Source organism: Phalacrocorax carbo, chromosome 12, assembly GCF_963921805.1.
Source record: "Phalacrocorax carbo chromosome 12, bPhaCar2.1, whole genome shotgun sequence".
Lineage (NCBI taxonomy): Eukaryota > Metazoa > Chordata > Aves > Suliformes > Phalacrocoracidae > Phalacrocorax > Phalacrocorax carbo.
In genome coordinates, this window is record NC_087524.1 from 9,026,817 (window position 1) to 9,050,330 (window position 23,514).

At 43.2% G+C, this 23,514-nt stretch overlaps 1 protein-coding gene across 1 annotated transcript in view; it reads right to left on the reverse strand.

Annotated features, from left to right (window-relative positions):
• NT5C2 (5'-nucleotidase, cytosolic II) overlaps positions 1 to 23,514 on the reverse strand; it is a 62,407-nt gene that overhangs the window by 6,331 nt on the left and 32,562 nt on the right. The window contains exons 4-11 of the mRNA XM_064464068.1: positions 7,743 to 7,860; positions 6,236 to 6,331; positions 4,821 to 4,912; positions 4,566 to 4,623; positions 3,173 to 3,266; positions 2,121 to 2,174; positions 855 to 938; positions 64 to 105 (exon numbers count right to left, since the gene is read on the reverse strand). Coding sequence (XP_064320138.1) covers positions 64 to 105; positions 855 to 938; positions 2,121 to 2,174; positions 3,173 to 3,266; positions 4,566 to 4,623; positions 4,821 to 4,912; positions 6,236 to 6,331; positions 7,743 to 7,860 — 638 coding nt within the window. The remainder of the gene's footprint in view (positions 1 to 63; positions 106 to 854; positions 939 to 2,120; positions 2,175 to 3,172; positions 3,267 to 4,565; positions 4,624 to 4,820; positions 4,913 to 6,235; positions 6,332 to 7,742; positions 7,861 to 23,514) is intronic.

Genomic DNA, 23,514 nt, shown 5'->3' on the forward strand with positions numbered 1-23,514 from the left:
CCAGCTACACAGATAATTAGGCACATCAGTTTCTATTGGAACCACAGTCTAGAAATCACATACCTTTGGTCCATGTGGAAAGTCAAACAAGTAAGTCATAATTTTCTGAAAGACAGAAAGAAAGTATTCAAATATGTGTTTTTAAACATACATTTGTGTAGTTTATAAAAGCATATTTTTCTGCTTTTACCTTTTTCAGGTTACACAATTTTATTTTCAGGATTTACACAAAAGTCAGCACAAGATTTGAAGACAAAATGAATGGATGGAATTTAAAGTGACAGGAATTAAACCAGTAATTTTTATAATCAAAGAGCACATTTGCCTCAGAAATCTGCACACTGCTTCAGGTATATCTTCCAATGCTTTAAAATGGCATATAAATCTTTGCATTAGCAGTGTTGCAATATCCTGACATTTACCTGGAGTTGAAGTAACCATGTTTATTCCTACAGCACAGCAGACAGCCCTTTCTAGCTCTTAGACCTCTCCAGGACCATGGCTTTGGTGACCTGTCTGTACTTAGACTATCTCACTTGAAAGGGAAGTTCTGCATTTTAAAGGATGCTGAAATCTAAAATTAGTATAATTTTCTCTTTTGGCCTTTTAATTGCTGAGGAACTCAGTGAAGCACAGAAGGACTTAAGCCAGGCCCATACTAGGTCAGTAGCAGAACCAGGACTGCGAAAGATGACTCAAGACCTAATCTGCATTCACCACTAAATGATCCTACACCTAACTTAGAAAACACCTGATTCTCCACCAGAAGATGTCCTACCAAAACCCATACAAATGAATGGCTGGCTTTTGCTTATCCCATTATATACCAACACAACAATTCAAGCAGCACTTACATCTGTGTATTTATAGTCGCTGTTTGTGACGAGAAACACCTTTCCAACTTCATTCATGCGGCTGAGCAGCAGCGGCAGCTTCCCCTGAAAGCCAACGGACATACAAGTCACACGCAAAACCTACAGAGATTCCTCAGGGGCAAAACACTCTCAATTATGATCCCACCAGACAAAACAAAGCAAATCAAACCACCAAGCCAGCAAACTCGCATGTTTTGCACTGGCCAGAGCCAGGAAAGCTGCTGGTCTGTCCTTGCAACACCCCTCCAGAACACAGCCCGGGGGAGGAAGGCGAGAGGGCAGGGCTCAGCAGGGCTGCGGTGCCTTTGACAACCACAGCGCCAGGCACCCTGTGCGCCTCCCACTGATCTGCTCTGTGCCAGGCACGACGGAGCAGCTCCTCCAGCTCCATGTCCATTCCCGAAATAGGCCCAGAGGCAGGTGAAATCTGAGCTCACAAGAGCCACAAGTGGGAGCACATTATAATTCCAACCTCAAATTAGGGAGAATTTATTCCTGGGGCTATTTTTATTGAATCATAAATCTCAGTCCATTGCCAGAGTATCTGATTACCTCACTGAACAGTTTCCTAAGAATTTTGCAGGCATGTAACTACAAACAGGTTAACTGTCTTAAAGTGATAGTCTACCACAGAGCTCATATCAACTGAAGAATAATTATACGGTAAGTGGTCCAGAAGGGCCTCGCACACTGCAGAGAGGGCAAAAGTAAGGGAACCACTGGAGCTTGCTCAATTAGATGTGCTGAATGCACATTTTTGGGCTTTCAAGAGGCCGGACATTGGTGAGTCTTTCAGGTTCTTTCCCTCAGTCCCTCATGGATAAATGCATATAACATTTTTGTTGGACGGCTAAGGCATACTTCTGTCTGAAAAGATGCTCATCTGTTGCTTTTTAAAAAGAGGTCTGCTTGGGCAGCGAAAATGTGGGCAGGGAACACAGTTGTTTTCACCACCAAAAGAAGCAACACGAGCCTTGCCAGCATATTCACCTGTGTCCTCTGATAACATTTCCTCTGGCTTTTATAATTTACGTAAAAAACGTGCACGTGAATACAAAATCATGTGGATCGCTGGCTCAGAATAAAGGCTGCGTCCGAACTTTCCACTTTGTCTTTGGTTATTACAATAGAAATCACAGCGTTATCTGTTTTGTGATTTAGTAAAGCAAATCAGCATGTTTATTTCTTGCCTGCTTACTCAGTACAGAATGTCACGTAGCACAAGTAAAGTAGCTTCCCACTTACATCTTTCACCACGTACTTTTCCAGATTCTCAAGGGTCTTTTCCTTAAGTGATCCCTGAAATAGAAACAACAGAACCCAGTGAGGTAACGGAAACTTATGATGAGACATCAAAGTAATGCCAACTTTCACACTTCAAAATGCTGTGAAAGTACAAACCAGGGCGAATCTGAACCAGTGACTCTAGAGATGAGAGGCTTTGAGTAGCAGGGACCATCACAAACTCTGTGATCCATCGATTCCCTCACCATGGTAAATAATCCACTTCAACAGCATTTTAACCCTTTCAGAAGGGAATACAATAGAAAAACAAAAAATAGATTTGCCATACCAAACAAGACAGTGAACGACCTGTCTCCAACACTGACCATAAAGCTTAACTCAAAGGCCAACTCCAACATGTATCACACAACACTGCGTAAGGAAAGAAAAATAGATTCCTGACTTCTGCATGGCTAAAAGGACCACCACAGGTACAACTGTGAGCAGAGTTCTCCTGTAATGGTTTTCCATCCCACCCCAACAGACCTCTTGAATGAGGAAGAACAAGAAAATCAGGTCTTTAACCAGATGTTAATGCTCACAAAATTATATTCTAAATTTGTCCACAAATGTGTGAAAAAGATGAACTGCCTCTCCTCTCTAAATAGAGGCGTATTTCTCTGTTTAATGCAGGTGCTTTTCAGACAACGTAAAGTAGTACCAATGTAAAAAAATTTACAGTAAATGCAGTTTTAATAATTAGGACAATGTAAAAGTTGTGGACTGTAAATGCAAATACCCCTACGGCATCATGTTTTAAACCCCATGAATTACAGTACAGAAACGGGCACAATAAGAAGGAATAGGAAGCCAAGACAGATATGTTCCAGTACTAGGAGGGCAGTTGATATCTTGACTTACTCACATACAACTGCAATTTATTATTTGCTCACTAGGCGGCAAAGCAAGGCTCTTGCCCAAAAGTGGAATAACACATCTTAACTCATGAGTTACAAACCAGACCCTCTAACTCAATTACAACTACAGACGTCCCAAGGAGTTATTGCAATCACCTTATAATGAACCCAGTCAACAGCATCTCTGACATCCTGGAACATACTCCTGAAGGACATGAAGAGGTCTCCATCTTTAAACCCTGTTTCACAGCTGTGAGGAGAAAGAAGAGACTGTAGCAGCCAATTGCAGCAGGTAAGAAACACGTCATGGAGAGAGACAGTTCAAAAGGTTGTTTGGAGCTTGCGTTTTCATCTTACCACAACGGTTTCTTATTTACTCCTTTACTGCAGCTCAGCCTTGAAAGGCTACAAGAGTTTAACATGATCTGCGTGTTACCCAAGAACATTTGTTCAAAATTTTAAGATGCGAGTTCCTAACTACGGGCCTGTGTCTCCACAGCAGTACTACAGCTTGCTGCGACTGCAACTCTTATTTCTCCCCCACAGTATTACAAGAAGGAAAAAGGCTGGGACTGTGCAGTTTGCAGCATTTTACAAAAGGTGAATGGTACTGAGAAAGCAAGCAGAATGCTGCTCTTTCTCCTTCTTTCCAACACTGAAGAAGGGGGTGCCATGGAAATCAACCAAATGTAATATTTGCTCCTGAGAGGATACTCCTGTGTTGAACTGTTGGAGTTAACATGAGAAATTTCCTCTACAAGATACTGTGGAAGTATCTTTGAAAGACCCACAAGAGTTTGCATCAGAAGAAATCAAGGAGGATTAAATAGAGCTGTATTTGTTATGACAGCAATCATCACGCCTGTTCTGAGAAAGGACGCTTCACCTGATGGATTTTTGGCATAAACAGTTCTTCTGCTCCCAGGTAAAATCCCATTAAACCTTTGCCTTCCACTCACACAATATGCAAAGATGGCCCATCACATGAGTCAGCAGCCCGGCAGCATTCACATTTGCCAGTTCAAACCACAGCTTTTTTTTATTCTTATACCTATTGAAAACTAGGTAAATACTCATGCTGCACAAACAGCCTTTTACACCACACTGTGCCTGAGCATTTCACCTTTAAGTGAACAAAGACCTTAATTATGACATGAGGGACTTGTGCTAACTGGCTGAGGAAATTTATCCTTTCAGTTACCAGTTCAACATGGCTCCAATGGACATGGGTTCAAAAATGAGCTGCCCGGTACCTGTAATCACCCTGTAAGAACTGTGTGATCTTAGAAGCTGGCCCAAATACCAGTCAGTGATACTGATATCCCCCACGAAGGAAAACATCATAACCAGTCTCTGCCGTACGCACAGATCATCTTGTCACCACTAAATTCTCTGAACGTCAAAAGAATGACAGGCCTGAATTTTTCCCCACTGAAACCACTTGAGGGACCCCCACTGATGTTAAGAACAGCTCCATCTATGTGGTATTGCTCTTTATAATAGCTATCTTACTCTACCACCAGCACCTCAAACTGGAGGGAATACATACCTAGTGTACCGGTCACAGTTAGTAAAGAAATCCACTAAGCAAGCCAATAGGTAAGTCTCTGCAAAGAAACAAAGAAAGATTTTAAAACAAGGATATCATCATACAGCCAGCTATCTTTAGGCCCTGTGCCCAAAAGAAGAAAGTTCATGTAAAAAAAAAACCCAAACAAACAGATAAGTAGAGTACAACATTAGCAAAGCTTTACTGGCTTCAAAGGCACAGAAACAGGCTTGTGTTGGCTCACATTAGACTCACCTGGTAGATTGAATAATGTGTTCAGAATGTAAAACCTATCTGTGTCATCCCTCTGGATAAACTTATTTGGATATTGATCCCGTGTTTCAGGCCTGAGAAAAGATAAGGTGGAGAAGAATGAAGCTACAAAAAAATAATGAGGATAAAATTGCTGACCTGCAAAATATAGTTGTAGCGGGGTCCATTAACCAGAGTCTGTTGTGCTTTAATCAACACCCAGCTTTCCCACATGCACTAGCGGCACAAGAGCAAAACTGCATCCGCCGGCATTCTCTTCACCATGCTGGCTCCGGCACAAAGCCCTCATTGCTGAGTCAGCAAACTGAGCAGAGCCCACACAGGGAAACAGAGTGGTCCGGAGTCCACAACTCGACCTTAAGCCCCATGCTGCTGGCTATGAGGATGCCTTAAATCATCTGCACTTTCATTGTTTGCTTATCTTAAACTTTCCCCCGCTTCCCTTGAGTTGCTTTACATTCCCCTGAGCAGCTTTCAGCCGCGGAGTGCACGGCTGTGCTGTGGGAGACTTGCCTGGGGCCTCTGCAATTAATCAGCAGGGTGGCGATGACTGAAGTCATTTAATTATTCTGCTTTCCTTCATTTCTGGAGCTTCTGAAGATCACCTCTAACTCAAAGAGGCACTTGAGCACATATATAAGGGCTTTTTCTAAATTTTGGCTTCGTGATGCAGGGACTTACAGGCTTGCAGTAACAAGGTCTGTCACCTTGGGGCCCTGAGCTGGCCTGCACTTGCCTTCCATCCACCCACCCTTGCAGCAAGGGTGCGAGGGGCTTTGCTGGGACACATCAGGCATGTAGCACCGCAGTCCCCTCTGCTTCCTACAGCACCTTCTCTGGGGCAAGAGAAACACAAGCAGCCAGGGAAGGCTGCAGGAAATGGCACGCAATGTCTCGCCCACAAAGGTCAGAAACACAAAGGGGTAGAGCAAGCTTGTTCTTCCCCCAAGCCAGCTCAGGCCCTTGAACTTTCTTAGCAATGGCTGTGGAGTTAACAGTCTCAGGTCCTCTCAGGGGCAAGGGTCCTCTCTGCTCCCAGTAGCCCTCACAAAATGGCCTTGTCTTAACTGACAAGCTGCTGATGTTAAACTGTGCCAGGACAGGTGAGTGGCCCCTGGATTGTCCCACCAATCCCTTCCCACAGCACACTTTCTTCTATTCCCAGCACAGTACAGATGTGCCTGTGCTGGCATGGAGCTTTCGTCTATAAAGACCCTGGGCTGTTGCTCTGCCTAGGACCCTCAGTCCATCCCCAGTCAATCCTGAAGCTGTAGGAACACCAAATACAGCATCTGGTGTTAGTGGAGTCCCCACAACTCCTTATACAATGGGTGCCCTGAGGATCTGTGACACAAAAGAGCATATTAAGTCAAGAACAGCCAAGAGTCAGCACTCACCCTCTGAGGAAATTAAAGCCATGTGCACACACCAGGAGGTTCCCATAGGCATCAACTTTCAACAGGTTTCCATAGTGGGTATCAAACACCAGGCCTCTGTTAAAAAAGTGATTTAAGATATGAAGAAGTGAGCGTATTAAGCGGCAACCGTTTTAACAGCAGTTCTTTCCAAATCAGCTCTAGAACAGCTTGCTCACAGGGTGCGGGGCATCAGAACAGAGTTGCTGCTATTATGCAGATGGTGTCCCTACTGTCCCTTTCACCCAGCTGCAGGTGAGCAACAAGAGCCCTGCATTGCCAGGTGAAAGGTACAGCTGACCTGCTCTCCACACACTTGAAAACAGAACCTTTTAACCTGGCAGAGGCTTAGCTATGCACGTACCAGGGAAGATGTGGGCCCCTTCCACAGGGTCACGAATGTGACATCTGTGTTTGTGGTGCCCTGACAGCCCTGCTGGGCTGCAAGGAAGAGCAAGGTGTGATAAAGCAATTTCTCCCCTCCTTTTCATTGCTCTGTCACAGGCAGAGCCGGATGGGGCATGTAACTATTGCACAAAATGCTTTGGACGTTCCCGGTTCCAACTCTAGCAAAACTCTGTCTCACTTATCTAGTAGCTTGCATCCGGAGAACGCAACCTTCCCACAGACACACCCCTACTGTCCCCTCCCTGGGATGAAGGCAGTGGGTTTAATGGCATCTTCATCACAGGCTTGCAAAGGACTACTGTCTTGTTACAGGCACGGGCACACCCAGCAACAGTTTCAGTGTAAAACATGATGAGAGGAGGGAAGGACAGAGGCTGCCAGACTGAAAACTGGCACAACAAGCCAACAGACCTTCTGGTCCAGTCTTTTGTAAAGAAGCTCCAAAGGAGTCAAAAAAGCAAAATCCAGCAAAGGTACAAGTGGAAACAACTTAAAGGTGCAGAGTTAGATCAAAAGCCTTGTTTAAAACAAGCTATGTCATTTTTACCTCTGCTACAAAAAGACAAAATGTAAGAATTTTGTGACTTTGCACCATTAACTTTGCTTTCGGTGTTTGATCCATTTAGACAAGTGAACTGGAGTCGTCCCTCTTTTATTCTTGTTTACTGTCAGCTTAATTTTCAGGATGTCTTATGCACCAGGACACTACTCATTCAAATCATTAGAGGAAAATGTTCTGAGACATTCTAGCAGCCTCATGGACAGTAACAGCTCCTTCTCACCTTGATTTAACTCCCGATCCAATTGTGTCTCTGCTGTCTTTGCTTTGAAAGGTTATTTTTGGACCATGTTTTCAGCAGGCCTCTTTTCTTGCACACTCTCCTCTCTGCTGGTGTGGATTCATGTGCGCAAAGGCCCTCCACGCACTGGAGCAGTCTGCTCCCTTCCCCATGACCTGTGGTCAACCACAGGCTTCACCGGCACAACTCTGAAAACCTGGCCTCACACGTTGCCTATGAACTTTACAAAACAAATATTCAAGGCCTCGAGCAGGCTGGGTTGGTATCTGTTAGTCATTTACCTGGTAGGGAATGCAGGATCATACACAAAATTGAGCAGCTCATGAGGGTATCCAATGGAAACTAATCTTTCTACGGTCAGGTCAAATCCAAGAGATTCGTATTCAGGGGATTTATACACTGTACCAAGATGAGATTTCAGTTAGAAAATTTGTAAACAGCTAGGGGGTTAAACAAGAAGGCAGTTAGAAGTAATGTACCCGTTCGCCCTCCTCCCTCCTCCACATCACACGTTCCCTTCTTTGATCCTGCCCTTCACTGCCTCTGGACCCCCAGCCCAGAGCCACGGTGGAATTAGCTCATGCTCCAGGACTGCAGCTGAGCAGAGCTGCAGTTCAGGTTTCAGCAGCAGAGCACACCAGATGAAATATCTATCAGTCTATCACAGCTCTCTGCATCAGGAAAAATGTATTTCAAACTGCAGCTCCTCTCCCTGCAGTCCTGCTAGGCAGATGCATGAACGCTCCCTGTTCCACCTGCTCGGATCGGGTTTTGGTTTGCTGTGTTTTCACAAAGCTGATGAAGAAACCAATACATTTTGAGAACAGGTATTCATGGTTAGAAAACCTGAAATTCATTGCTGCTGTGCTACTGTTACTGCTCTGGATACAATCCCTAAGCTTAGTATTGTCTCCAGATTTCATCTCAAGGGATTTATGTTTGCTGCAGACTATGTTAGCTTGAAGGTAGAGCTGTCAAGTTAACACATGATTTGTTTGTTAATAATACCATATGGTACTGTAAAAATCTGTTAGCTATTACCCTGGTGCATCAAAATGCTAGTCTTTTAAGCAAGCTTACTGTTCTTACATTTCAGAGGAGCAGCTCATCTGTGACACACACCTTAGCTCAACGCAAAACAAAGGGACTTGTTCATCCAAGTCATTCCCACCATCAGGCCTGTCCTCTTCCTGCAAATGACCTTCCCACGTACTGGAAATGTTACTGCTTAATCAGATCATTAAATTCACATTTAAAAGGAAATCACTGTGTTTCCATGACGGACGGAAAAGACTGTGTTTCTCTGATGGTGTGTTTACATTTGCTGCATATCGCTGTCTCAAACTGGTCCTAAGATGTAACAAGATCAAATACAAGCCTTGACTGCAATAAGGGTTACTGTGGGTTCAATGGGCCCAACTGTCTCAAACGTGAATATTTCAAATTTAGCTGAGTAAAATACAAAAATGTGCAAATTACACAATAAGCTTGTTAGAGGACAGACTGCTTTTCCTGAGAGAGATCTAGCACATCTGTGGGCCTCATAATATATAATATATATGGTCTATACTGCCCAGGTAATCACTGCCATATATATACTGTGGAATACAGAAGCTCAATGTGAGAGGAGAAAACAGATATATAAAATACTACAAAAATACTGAGAAGGCAAGGACTATAGAAAAATCGAGACTGTCAAAAGACTCAGACCACAGTAACTGTGATAGAGGGCTCCCATATCTCTTAATGATCTAAAAAGGACCAGAATCCCAATAATTAGTTTTCCCCATTAAACTAACACCATTAAAAACATAATAAGCAAACCTTTAATGTTCTTAAACAGATAAGTAAAATCAATAAAACCGTTATCAAAATCTTCAAGCATTATTATAGCAATGACAAATATCAATGACAAGACACAATATTCAATGCACGTAGTCTTTTCTGTCCTTTAGGAAAGGAAGGGTTGATTGAGCTATAGATAGGAATCAGCAATCAAAAACTACAGCTAATGAAGAAAGCAGTGACTGACAAGGCAATTCTGGGGAGTGAGCTAGAGCTGGAGGGAGCAAAAGGCCGTTAGGTGATGAACAACATTGTGGGAGTGACGCCAGAGCATCATCTGGAAAAAGGAATTCCTCTAATGCAGGGCAGTAAAGGCACTTCCCAGGGAAAACAGTAAACCTGCACATACTCTCAGAAGGTGAAGTGCTGCAAAGCTCCCTGTTATGTGAAGCAGCCTCCAGTCCCCCGCTCTGTCCATGAAGCTTCTGCACTCCTCATTAGCTTCCTGGGAATTTGACCATGTTACCAACTTATTCATAAAACATCAAACCCAAACAAAACATTTCTCCAAGGAACCCCTGCTCTTTCTGAACTCACGAACCATGGCAATGCTGCCCAGACACAAAGAATCTCAAGGAGCACACTGGCATCTCCTCTGGACAAGCAGAAATGGTTCATCAACAGCTCCAGCAGAATCTTTCCAGTGAAACTGTAGGGCTTTTTGTTAAACAATCTGTGCATCCTGTTAACACTCCACCAGAGAACAGCTGTGGTAGGACATGTGGCCAGCTACTCACAAAATGCCCTCACTCAACTTCTTCCTTTCTGTATCTGCCTCTCTGTCTTAGATTTATCACTACAGACCTCCTTTCAACTCTCTGAGGAAACAAGCTGAAGCAGCAGCAGGAAAAAGACTGAAGAACGGGTATCAACCTCAGCCTTCATCATCCCAAGTCTCCGTTGAGGCAGTACCGCAACAGGATTAATTTGAATGTTCCTTTTTGGGGGACAGTTATTACCCTTACCTCTCAAGCTCTAGATTTTGCTTCCTTGACGTCTCTGAATAAAACTAAACTACTAGCTCATTCATGCCTCAGGTCCCTTTCCTATTTTTCCACCACTTCACAATATCTGGAAAACAAGAGCCTTCTCCTTGATATACGAACTAAACAGAGACAAGGGAAACTGGACTCCTGGAAATGGGAAAGGGACAATAAACATTCTCCAGTTACCACCATACTTACTGTTCAAGATAAACTTTCCTTTTATTAGACACACTGCTGGGAGCAGACTGAGAGCTCACCAAGTCCACCTTGGCAGCACCCTACACCACAGCACATGCTGCATCAATCGGTATGAGCCACAACCCACTGACATTTCTCGCAAGCTGTGTGAATGCCTGTTTCAGTAACATGAGCTTCCAGGCAAACAAACAATCCACCTCCCTCAGATCAAGTATGAACAGACTAACACTGCTGCAACTATGGCAGCACATTCGAGGAAGATGCCCCAGTTACATGCATTACTAGATGAAAAAATGTATTTCAATACTGTACGCAGGGCTGGTCACTCTCCCTCGTATCTTGTTTACTTCAGGCAACCATGAGGAAAAAGAGTAGAGAGGACAGGTCAATATTCTTTTCTGCAGCTGCATAATGAAAAAATAGTTTTAAACTTTCCTGGAACATTCCCCTCCCTCAGACCTAGTTGCTGAGACCACAACTGGAGATAATTCGTGTGCCACAGCAATGCCATGAATGCAGCTCTTTGCCGTGCAGTGTCTCCTGTGTTCAGCTCTTTCACCCAGCTGAGAGGGGCCCAGTCTTCAAGCATCTGCAACTCTGTGACAGGTGAAGAGGCAGAGCCATGAACCCACTTCCAGAGCGTCGTTGCTAAACGCACGCGGAACAACAGTGAAACCAAAGCACACGTTACAACTTACTCTGATTTCTTTTTCTTACAACCTGATGGCCATGCCTCTGCCACCATGCCAAGTCCCCTGCTCCAGGGGACCACATTATTTTAACAGTCCGTGTTCCAACACAGGCAATGCTTTGGTGGTACAGGGCAATCAGCCCCCAGGGCTTGTAGATTATGCAACCAGGGTGGAAAGAAAACAACCAAAGGTTTAAAAAAACCCAGAAGCCAGTTGACAGCATTTCAGCCTCCCCTTAATACCATCACTTGGCCTAACATTATACTATTGAAAGGTAAAAAGCAGTACCCCAGGAGTGAACGTTGCAAGCCTTCAGGTCTGTGATGAGCGCGGGCATCCCCTGCACAGTACGTGCTAGGAGGGAAGCAGATCTGGAATGAGCAGGGGTTGTGCAGTAAGGTATGCAATTCTCATGCATTTGTGTGATTTTTACCTTTGCTACCAAGACACATACAGTAACAACTCTATAGCCTTCCTGAAAAGGGGAAAAAAAAAAAAATCTCTACAGAGGCTCCAGCTTATGCAAAATGCTGCTGCCAGGATTTTAACTCACATGAGGCAGATGCAGATTCAGAGTGTCACTCCAGTCTTGACGGAGTTACACTGGGCTCCCCTGTTAAAGAAAAAAATCAGACTGATTTTAAAACTGCAACAGCTCTGTACCATGTGGGACTGTATCTGCTGGAGCTCTGTCCTCTAGTACGCTCTGAAGCCAGCCTGGCACCTATTCCAAATACACTTACAACTGATTTATAGAAGAGGCACAGTTGGTAATCGTGCATCCTGCAGGCAAAATTCTGTCCTCATACCCACAAAGCAGTCTTAGATCATCAGCTCAGTGATAATTAGGAGGAAGAGGCTACAAGCACATTGCCCAAGTGACACAAACCCTTTGAGTTTCTCTCAGACTCAGAGCAACTGGTTCAAGAAAGGGTCTCGTGTTCTTTTTGGGGCTTTGCCATTATTGTCCGTTCCTCAGTTGGTGACAGATTCCTCCTTTCAGGGCACTCACTTCCTTTCACGCCAGAAAACACCTGCATGCATCAGCACAGGAGACTTGGGAGACTGAGTCAGGAGCTACTCTGGGAACCTGAGAAGAGAATTTTGCCCTACATCTGAAGGCGCTCCCAGCGAGAGCCTCACACACCAGGTCAGTCTGACATAGCACGTCTAAATTCAATTGTATATTTTAACATGCTTACGCTTGGGCTTTTATGTGCAAAGCATCGCAGGATAAACTGGTACCAGACCTGCACATAGTGCTGCACTGTATTGCAGTGCACTGGTTTGCAAACACACACAGTAAGACGACCAGACCTATTCTGCAACTTAGAGGTATGCACAGAGCAATCAGGAGTAACTTTGAGATCCAATTTGCACTAAATACAAAGGTGAATGACTTGGAACTATGTTGCAAAAAGGACCCACAGAAGTATGCAGGCCTCCTGGAAGGCTTCTCTGAAAATAAGTGTTTAAAGCCTGTTTTGTTTCAAAATGAATAGCTGGGGAAGGCTGTACTGCATGTGATGGCTCTGTTTAAGCTGTGGGAAGGAGACAGCCCTTCAAGGGCTGCCCATTTCTTTCCTTGTTCCTCCTCCACACACACAAAGATTTAAAATTCAGGCAGGGCAGCTTTCCATTGAAGATGTAACATGGTTTCTTCCACGGTTTGTTGATGCTTCTTACAAGTTAGTCATGGGTCACAGGAGAGAAGCAGGAGCTAAAGTTACAGTAATCACCCCTTTTTGCACTGCTTCACCCATGTCACTTTCGTGAGATGTATTTGCTGTCCTGAACCACACACCTGCTGCAAGCCAGTCCTGCCTAGCCATTTTATTTCCAGCCACTATGGATTTAGTGCTGGTAAAAGCCCTGAATTGAGAACAGTGACAACACACTGATCTCCCACACCACTGAGGCAGCTTTGAGGAAGCAGCTCCTTATTGCCAGCACCCTGGTTTAGGAAGGGAAAGATGAGCTCGGGAGGTTGCTGCAATAACAAGCTGCAGAGTGAGCAGCTCCCCTGTGGAGAGAGGCAGGGCAAGGACTACTAAATGATGTCCTGAAGTCTCATTTATCCTCGACTCTGTTTCTTCCCCATCTGTCACACTTTTGCCAGTGTGCTCTCCTATGACGTTCTACCATCTCCTGAAGGAGTTTCATATCTTCCATCAGCCAACTCCTCACCTGCCTTCCCTCCCAGCTGGAAGCCAAAAGCAGCCCAGGGAAAGGTGCTTGTTTTGTATCCAGAAACACCCCTGCACTGGCAGGGGACTTCACAGGCGCAGCTGCTTTCTGCAGCTGGTACATCACTTGCTCTGAGCCTTTGGGCGCATACTGGTTTGACTCCCCCTCCACGCAGGTGCTGAGAGCACCGTCCACGCTGTGGGCTTCCCCATCCTTGGCCCTGGGCACTGAGAGTCTCTTGGGAATTAAAGCACCTTAGTCTATGCACACTATTTTGGTTGGCAGATGAAACTAACTGGCTTTTGACTTTCAGGTGTTCAGATAAGATCAGTATTTCTCAAACTAGAGGTGATGACCTCCTCCAAAGTCTTGCAAAAAGCTTTAACAAATATTCGATCTTCAGAAATTTTACCTGCTATCTGGGTACTCCAGAGGTCACGCAAAGACAGATAAGCCAAAAGGTAGACAGCTAATGCAAGTGGTTTAGCCTTTTCTCTTGCTCAGGAAATGCAGCCCAGTTACTTTGTGTTAAGTCTTGAAGAAAGTAAAATAACTAGAAACAGGTTATTTCAGTGGATGCTTATTCCCCAGGAAGGCATGCAAATCAGGCAGTTAGGGACACACATGGTCAGGTGGGTAGCTAGTATCCAGATTTATATACATCTCAGGGACAACATGCATAATTAAGCTTGTGCAAATACATTTCTTAAATTACACAAACCTGACTTAAAGAGCAGGATCAAAGTGCTGCTCATTTTAAGTGTTGATCCATATTATGAATTGCACCAGAAATAAATAATGCGAGTATGTATTAGGAATACATTTATATTACTGTTGTGCTGACAAAAAGTGCTTAGTTAAAGCCTTGAGGACCAAGATCCCCTTTTACAACCTTATCCCCTATAACAGAACAAGCATCTGCCTCAACAATGTCTATCAAATGATATCCTAGACTAGTGTCCCAAAATAGGATAGATCCATCCCCAGAGCTCTCCATTCTGTCAACATCTCCTCTGCACGTAGCCCCAAAGCCGGGCACTTAGTGCCAGCTACCGCCAGGACGCCTGTGACAGTCCCCCCTCCATGACCAACCAGACTGCTGACTATTTCACGCAAGCACCACATACTCATTCCCTGGCACTTCTGACCACCCGACCTGCAACTCCAGCTGAGAATCCAGAGGTAACAGTGAGTGACCAGTCCCAGAGGTGTCTGGGACACTGGACTTAATTAAAAAATAAACCCCACTGAAGCAACAATACCAATTAAACATACTAGTATGTGTTGGGCAGACATTTCCCATACTGCCATAGTCCGAGAAAAGCTTGTCTTGGTTGTAGGGCCAGTGGTCTGAGGATCCCCAGAAGTAACTAGGTATTGAAGAATGCTATCTGGCTTCTATACACTGACCCTCCTTTCAGGGTATCTATTATTTTCGTAACCTGTTACAGAGCAATGCCAGTCTTCATATACAATAAGAAAAGAAGAGGACTTATGCTCTAGAATACTAATGACTTCAGCTTCTGTTACGGGGTCTTTTCTAACCAGGGGAGGTGTTGTCAGGCACTGTCACTGAAACATAACGAAAGGGAAACAGTAACGTTTCAAGCTACACTGCTCTCTGTGTTAAAATAATTCATTACTTACACAGGAAGGCATCTGAAATGTCATGTTTAAGTTTCGCACCTGGGTGTTAGCTTCCCTTCGGTTTTGACAGCGGAGTCAGATTGCTCAGCTCTGACGGGAGCCCAGACTCACTCCTGGCTTGCACACCCTGGCAGGGTGCTGCCATTGTGTACTGGAAATGTGGCAGAGGATTTTCTTTTCCACGAGAACTGGAAACCCTGCAGTGGTACCTGTACTGCAGGAGTCTCCACACAAACACGCTCAGCTGGCTTGGCAATCCCAGGACCAGGGGTAGCACAAGCCTCTAGCTCCCTTGCCTTGCATTTCTCTTTCCAAAGACCCATTAAATGTTACCTCAACTTCTGCAGACATTTCACTTCACAGCGTCCTCGACGGACACAAGGGGAAAAACAGACACTCCTGTTTAAAGCCCTGGTTGCACGCAGCACTGGTTTCGGTTAATCTCTGCCCACATAAACACATGCCTGCTATGTGCTTCCCTGCGTGCAGGGCAATGGAGTCGTGCACGTTTGTGCCGAGCTGACCTGGGAGCTCAGTGCCTGTAAACAAACTGACACAGTGGTAAACGTGCTTAATTGTAACCGCAAGAAATCCCAAATGAAACCCATGGGACAACTCATACGTTTTCAATTAAGAACGTGGTGAATCACTGACTTGCCATTTGTTTATGGACTCGGTTGAACTCTGACCATAAAGGATTTGTCTACGGTCAAAACAAGTTGAAAAAACAGCAAGGAACAGACCCCAGTCCTCTCAACTCTTGGGTTTTGATTTTAACCACTAGACCATAAATAAAAATGCACTGTATTATGCAAAGCAGAATTGCAATATTTCAGCCTATATTTAAATTGAGTTTTCATAGTACCAAACAAACAAAATGGGTAGCAACAGTACATTTTGTTTCTTTCAATTCACTTTTTTTTTTCAATCTGAAATGAGAAGAAACTGCTGCCACGTTGATAATTATTTTCATTTCCCAAAGAAACGTTTTCAAACACAGAAGTGTTCTGTGCAGTAAGACAAATCTGAGCTCTGAGCATACTTCAATATTTAATGTACCTTTTCTATTTCACTAGAAATTATGTATTTGTAGTGATCAGCAAACAAGCCCTTGACAAAACCTCCAGGTGCGTCCCAGGATACTTTCGTATGCTTAACACACAAGCTGCTCTGCCATGCATGAACAGCCAGATCTTGCACTAAGCCTCTTGCAGCCACAGATGTTTTCGACAGTAAATCTGATAACAGGAAGCAAGGCAAGAGTCAGTAATCATCAGGGTGTTGAATCTTTTGGATCTGAGCTTCAGTGGCTCCCCAGCACCCTTTTCTGACAATGCCAAATACAGGGTTCTGGATGGAAACCAGCAGACACCTATCGAGAAGCACAAAGGTTCTGCTGTCGCCAACTGCAGCAGTGCCCATGAAGCAGCTATGCACCCACTCTGCAGCCTGAGAGCTATGGAAAATTCCTTACCTCTAACACTTCTGCAAACATCCCCAAGTGCACAGCACAGCTTTCAGCAATAAAACCTCTAACCTGGAGTCGTATCAGCTCCTATTCTCCCATTCTGCATTCTAAACGGATCTATAAAGACAGGATTTGTTGTTGCTTCAAGGACCGACACAGCATTGTACGTTATTGGCTCTGAATTGCTGGGTCTACACTTGAGGTTGTTTTTAGTGCTACATTTCTACTTGTTTTAAAAACAGAAGTGTTGTCAAGTATCATCAGCTTTAACTCTTCCCAAAGCAGGCTTATTAGAGCTCTCATTGGTAAATACCAGATATTTTTAGCTTTCCGCTGCTGCACTTTATTTGCCTTCGATGTAACAAAGACTTGGGCTGTTTGGATATGCCTCAGAGGCTGGCAAAACAGAGCTTAGTGTTGGAAAGATTTCTCTGCTCAATAAAAATGCATGGCTTGAGGTAATAACGGCACTGAGGTCACATTCTGCATGTTGGGAGAAGCAGATCAGACAGCCTCTCCATTTCAAGGAAATTCAGTTTGTCTATTTTAATAGTTGGCATAACATTCCTTTGCACTGGAATAATATTTTAGAGATGACTACACGGTCACCTGTTCTTTTATGGGAATTTTTTGTGGTTTCCCTGACACAAGAGGATCTTCTTTTGTGCTTAACAAGTGGCCTTCACAATTTACCTCTCTCAGATACAGCCCACTGGGAGTCATAATCCCATACTGGAAATATCCCTGCATTTCCATGGAAACAAACTACTGTGCCAAAATATGGGCTTAGTTCTTCAATGAAGACTTCTGAACAGGGAAGAAATAGTTGCATGGGCTTCATGTTCAAACAGAATTTGCTAGCATCTAGAAATAAAAAGAAAATTACTTAAAGATATAAGTAGCCATTTATATACTATATCTAAGGCATTATTTGGGTGTATCAGTGTCCAAACAGACCCAGCTTCTTATTTCTCTCCATATTCACTTAAGAGAGTAAGCCTCAAAAGCTATACATTTGTTTAACAGTGGGCACCTGGGCTTATATGTAGCACAAGTGCTCATGCTGTCAATAAGCTACATACATAAGTTTTTCTGTAGTGTGCTAAAAATAAGGCATTCACAAAGCAATAGCACATATGTGATCTCAGAGTTAAAGCCTTCTGTACTCTCAGCTTTGGTTCCTCCTACAGAGTAAGCTGTTGGTGTCATCACAAGGGTATTTGCAACTTAATAGTACTTCTGTTGTGGTATTAAGATTGCTAGATAAGGGGGTCTATTAGACTGAAAAATACCTCCATATTTCCATCTGTCTGGCAAAGACAAAACTGGCCAATGGTATTACTAACAGCCTGCTGACCCAGCTTGGTGTTATTGTCATGTTTTTAAGAGGAAGAAAACAGAATACAGCAGCTTTTGAAACTTCCCTTACACTGTGAAGACTTGTTCTTTCAGCAGCTTCTGTCTTAATGCTCTGATTCCTCAAGAATCCACAGACAGTGGATTAGCAGTTTGTCAGTTGGTGATTTAATGGGATGGAGCAAGCAACACATGCTTTCTCCACTCCTCCTTCCCAATGCCAGCATGTGAGATCCCACAGCTCCAGACCTCAGTTTGCTCATTACATAGCTTTAAATGGTCAAACTCCAAAGAGCAACAACACAAAGACAGCAGGGACAATAGCCACTTGGGCACTGCACTGGTATCTGAAAAAAACCATCCAGCTCAAAGCACACTACGAACAATTTAGCTTCTCCATCTGTCTTTAGCTTTAAAACACTAATGGCTAAACCAGCCTCTGAAATCTGCAAAATCTGCACCTGTTAAACTGGAAACGTGCAAATGTGACAACACAGGCAGCAGATGTGCAATAGTCAAGGCATCTCTCATTTTTTGCTAGGATGGTTTGAAGGCTACTGTTGTCACATCTACCAGTTCCTGTCTCTAGCCACCATACTATTTCTGTATGACACAAGGACTTGTATTATCCAGAGAACTGGGAAAGAAGCAAAACTGCTCAGTATCTCCCCAAGGGAGCCTCAAAGCCTGTAGTTCTTACATCATGGTGAAACTAAAGACAAACCTTTAACCTAAGCAGGAGAGCCTTGTTAGAACATTTGTATTGGAGTCCAGTACCAATAAACAGACGATAACAGTATCTGAACAGAACAAATACTTCTTTGTAGTTGCTTACATTACGAGCTCAGTAGCTTTTTTTAAGTATTCCGTACAATCCTTCATGTACAAAACTCCCACGTTTGTTTTTCAGCTGTGCAATCCAGAAATTTTTGATACAAGGTACAAATTCATGAGTCCCAGTTCTCAGTTGTGGAAACTGAAACACAGAAAACTGATACAACTCAGCTACAGTAAAAATACTAGATCGACTGAAGAACCAGTTCTCAATTCTGCTGCTACCTTTTCTCCCAGATCACACGCAACAACAAGCCAATTCTACATTTTGACTGACTGTATATTTTCCAGAGTCAAGAGGTAAAGAAAAACACTTCACAAATAAGATGTGGGTGTGAAAAATTTCCCTCTCCTCCGAACTGCAAGGACGGCTTAGACACAAATGCTTACTTGAGGAAGGGGCAAAACCTGTTTATGCATGTTGCACTTCAGAGTAAGTTGGGAAAGACTGAAGCTTTCTTTCCCATGTCTTTTCCCGTGTGACGAGAAGGGCAATGTTACAGCTGAAAGCATAAGCAATTTTGCAATAAAATCTTTGCAGTGCACCAAATCTTGGCATTAAGTTGGCATTGTTTCCAGGACACAAGCTATATTCCAATCAGATTAAGTTGCATTAATCATATTTGCACACAACAAAACCAGTATTTTTCAAGCCTCATTTCCCCTTCTCTTTTATTGAAACAATTTTCAGCAGCAAATGATAATTTTATTATTGATTTCTGGAGACTGTGGAAGCAGCAGTGATTTAAGTACAGGAAAAGCATTCCAGATGAAAGCATCCTGCCTACTGATGTTACACCTTATCTACCTCAGAGATAGAAGATAAAACTTTCAACAAGGCCATAACTTTTGGAGAAGGGTAGTCACAGAGGAATCTTTTCAAGCACAATTGAGTTTGTAATTCTTTCTTACTAATTCCCTCTCCATCTGCTAATGGCCCGGTGTGAAATTACAGCCAGTTTGAGAACCCCACTGCTTTAGCCCTGCTCCTGTCAAGGGACATTTATCCGTCACCTCAGTGTACAACCTGTCCCATTTAAGACTCAGTAGTGCCAAGGCCTCCTGCACTACTTGGATCCAGACCTACTAATTACAAGTGTAGCTCACACTGTGAAGGAAGCAGCCAAATAAAATGCTGTGTGAAACCAATCTCTCTCTGCTGCGTTCCCAATGGGCCTCGCCAACTCCTAGTCTCAGGTGAGCGCTGCAGTAAAGACTCTCTACTGACATACCTTTATCTTTCTTCCTGCAGTTTGCAGTAAACACACAATGGTGTTAATCTTTTGGATTACATGCAACATTGTCCTTTACCAAAGCACGAACAGTTTTGACAGTAGTAGTAAAACAGGAAGGCAGGCCAGAATTGTTACTGACCACTGGTCTTCTAGCCAGTTATGATGAATAAGCAGAGATGAATCATTTAGATAATAAGAGACTACTATCTAGCAAACAAAAATGCACTACAAAAGGACCTTCAAATCTCTCTAACTTAAGGATATAAACAGGAATTTTTCAAAAATTCTCAGTTCTGCCCTGACAGCAAACATAGCCCTTCATGGGTGTTTGCAGATCCTGGTGTAACGCTGTCGCTTTCCAAGGAGCAAGGGAGACCTAGGGAATCAGCACTGGCCTCACTCCCTGGCTGGCAGGCAGCAAGGTCAGTGGCAGAGAACAAAAGGCTGCTGGGGTGACGGCTGCGTAACATCACAAAAACTTGTCTGAACCTCCACTAACAGCAAGGGCTGAAATAGCTGATGAGTCTTGCTTGCGTCAAGCCCTCCAAGATTTTAAGCAGCAACTATTTAACTATGCACACAAACCACACTCAAACCCTGCTGTTCTTCCTGCTCCTTCACCTTTCCTCCCAATAATGCCTGGCTTAAAAGAAACATTCTTTTATGTACTAAATGTGATTCACTAACACAAGCAAACCAAACGGATTGGATAGGAAGGGGACAGTTAGCTTCATATACAACACAGATTCCTGAACCTCTAGTATTAGTGTGTCCAACAGATAAACCTAGGGAGACTTGGTGGTTTCCATACGCATAGATCTTCCTCACTCCATGAGGATGCAACAGCAATCCTTGATGTGGAAATAAGGAATCTAAAACCTGAGAGAGCTATTTCAATTTGCTTTCATTTTACTTTGAGCTCCCAGCAGTCAAATTAATTCTAGCTGTAATCACAGTGGCTACAAATTCAGTAATTTAATGTCCAGAATATCTCAGAAGAGAAGGCTAAAACCTTCAGGCTCTTCTTCAAGACAAAAAGACTTTGTTTGCCCAACACACCCATTAACAGCATTTCTCAACCCTATGCAAGGAAAGACACAAACTCAATGAGAGAACATAGAAGTTATTAATAAGAATTCAAAGTTTAACTTAATTTTGACTAGAAAGCAAACAAAATCACTGTGGCAATGCTATATCAGGCATTCTTGATTTTTTCCAATTCTGAGTTAAGTGGTCCTTTAAATTAATAAGGCTAAGAAATACTACCCTATAAAACAATGCATGAAATAATGTTTTATGTGCAATGTAACATGACGATACTAAAACTGCTGTCAGTTGGCAAGCTGACATTCTCAGTCAGGCTAGTAGTAGCACACATGATCGCTGCAGCATATGTATAGTAGCATTACAACACACTTCAAAATGGAAATGCCACGTCCCTACCAAAATTAGATTCTTCTAGACAGAAAACACTGTTATTGTAAGGTTTGTGGCCTCAAACTCATAAAGTGCAAGAACAAAAACTGTCTCAACCTTCTAAAGTTCAAAATAAGTCACTTGATTCTGATTTCCCTGGTACAGAACCACCTCCTAAACAAGACTTCTGGTGCTACCAGTGACCACTGGTCTGGGCAGAAGAAAGAGAGGAGTGACAATGTATTTTCTTTTACTGACACCACAGCCTCCTCTTCACAAGACAGGTAATTCAAGGTGTTCCACAATAATCATTGTTCTTCTGAGATGTCAAAGTACATGAGTGTCAGCTATGGGATGAATGTGACCATGTATTTCTGATGTGAAAGTTCACAACATAGCAGGGAAAGGGCATGGCATGGCGTACACTTTTTGGCAGGTCAATGGCTCTGACTGCCTTCAGTCATTGAATACAAAGATTTTGCTTGGAATATTTTTAAACAACTTTACAGAAAAGTGACTTAGCAATATCTGAAAGTATAAATGCAGAAAACTAGATGAGGAGCTGATGACACTGGAGATGCTTCCGTTCTTTGGTCTAGTTACATACCTTGAATGGTCTCCAAAAGGCTTCTGCTCAGCATGCATATGGTGTGCAGATACCATTTCCAGATGTTAAATTACAGATGAACTAGCTTTTTATTTTTTTTTTTTTTATTTTTTAATCTAGACAGTAGCTCATCCATGTGAAAGAGTGTGTAAGGAATAACATGCCCTGGCAGAAAACACAACAGGGTCTAACAAATGCATTATAACATACTAATGTAATACTTCACTTGCCCCACTTCATTATAATTTCCAATTAATTAATTATAATCATACTCATATTCTAACACTACACTCTTTAAAGCCCCTGCAATGAATAAGTAATTTTTCTTGTGTGCAACGGTTATATATAGCAAATAATGGTCAGATAATAAAAGCCCACATGGAGAAGAAAGGATGACCTTCAGACATAAGGAGACAGGTAATCCTGTATGTTAATTTCCCAGTTGTGTGAAGAAAAGGGAAACGGTACTTACCAGGCATAATGCTTTTCATTTGCAAGAGGCTTTCCAACCTAATTACATTTTCACAACGCCTTGTAAAATTATCTGCAACCATTATCTGTTGTACCATGCAATAAACCATAGGACAGCAGCTCACTCCAGTGCAGACCAGGTTTCCAGTCTTCTGCTTGGACCACGTCCCATTTCTTTTTCTGAACCATACCCTGTCACTCAACTCCCCTGAATGCACCGAGTTTGCCTGCTTAACTGTAGCACTGTGATCTTCCAGACATGGAAGCCCCAGGTTTCCATGTCCCTGGGTACTGTTTTAGGATGCTTGAAACATTCACATTTTTTCCTCTCATCAAACCAAGCCTAATTTTGTGGATAACAACACATTTGCTCTGTGTTTACAGGAACAAGCAACACTTGAGTAAAATGAGCAGTCAGAGAAGTGAGGATAGTGTGGAAGCTCTCCTTCTGTCAGGATGAAAGTTAGCAACACGCTTCATGCTCCACACCAGCCCCACTGGCATCACCCGAGTCCTTGGGAAATGCTGCCAGTTTGCAAAAGGCACAGAAGTTGTTTTTCCATTATGGAATTGAAACTCGCAACTTTTTTTGTTTAAGCATTTGTTCTTGAACAACTGTTTTGCCCTCTTTAAGGGCACTGCCACAAGGCTGTCACAGCTGGGAAACACAAACACCAAAAGCATGCGCCTGCAGTCAGATCCAGCACAGATTTACAACACTTCATGATAACTGCTTAAAACTTCAGGATAACTGCTTAAAAGAACAAAAGCAAGTGATCTACATATTAACTGCTCTGATCTACATATAAACTACAATTACCTGCCACAGCCTCCAAAACTGCTCCTTGCAGCATTGTGTTGAACCATGAGCACATGGAAACCTTCCTGCCCTTTGCTTAGCCACTGACCCCAGCTCCTGTGACCCGCACACGGTCCCATGCCATGTTACTCATCTCTCATTCCTTCTCAGTAGACACAGTAACTAGATGACCATAGCTGACGTGCTGCATTAACCTAGTATTAGGTGACCCTGACACTCTACCTCATATTTTCTCAGTTTATATTCACAATTCTAAATTGAAATATCAAGGGTGGGTGATAGGAATTTTTT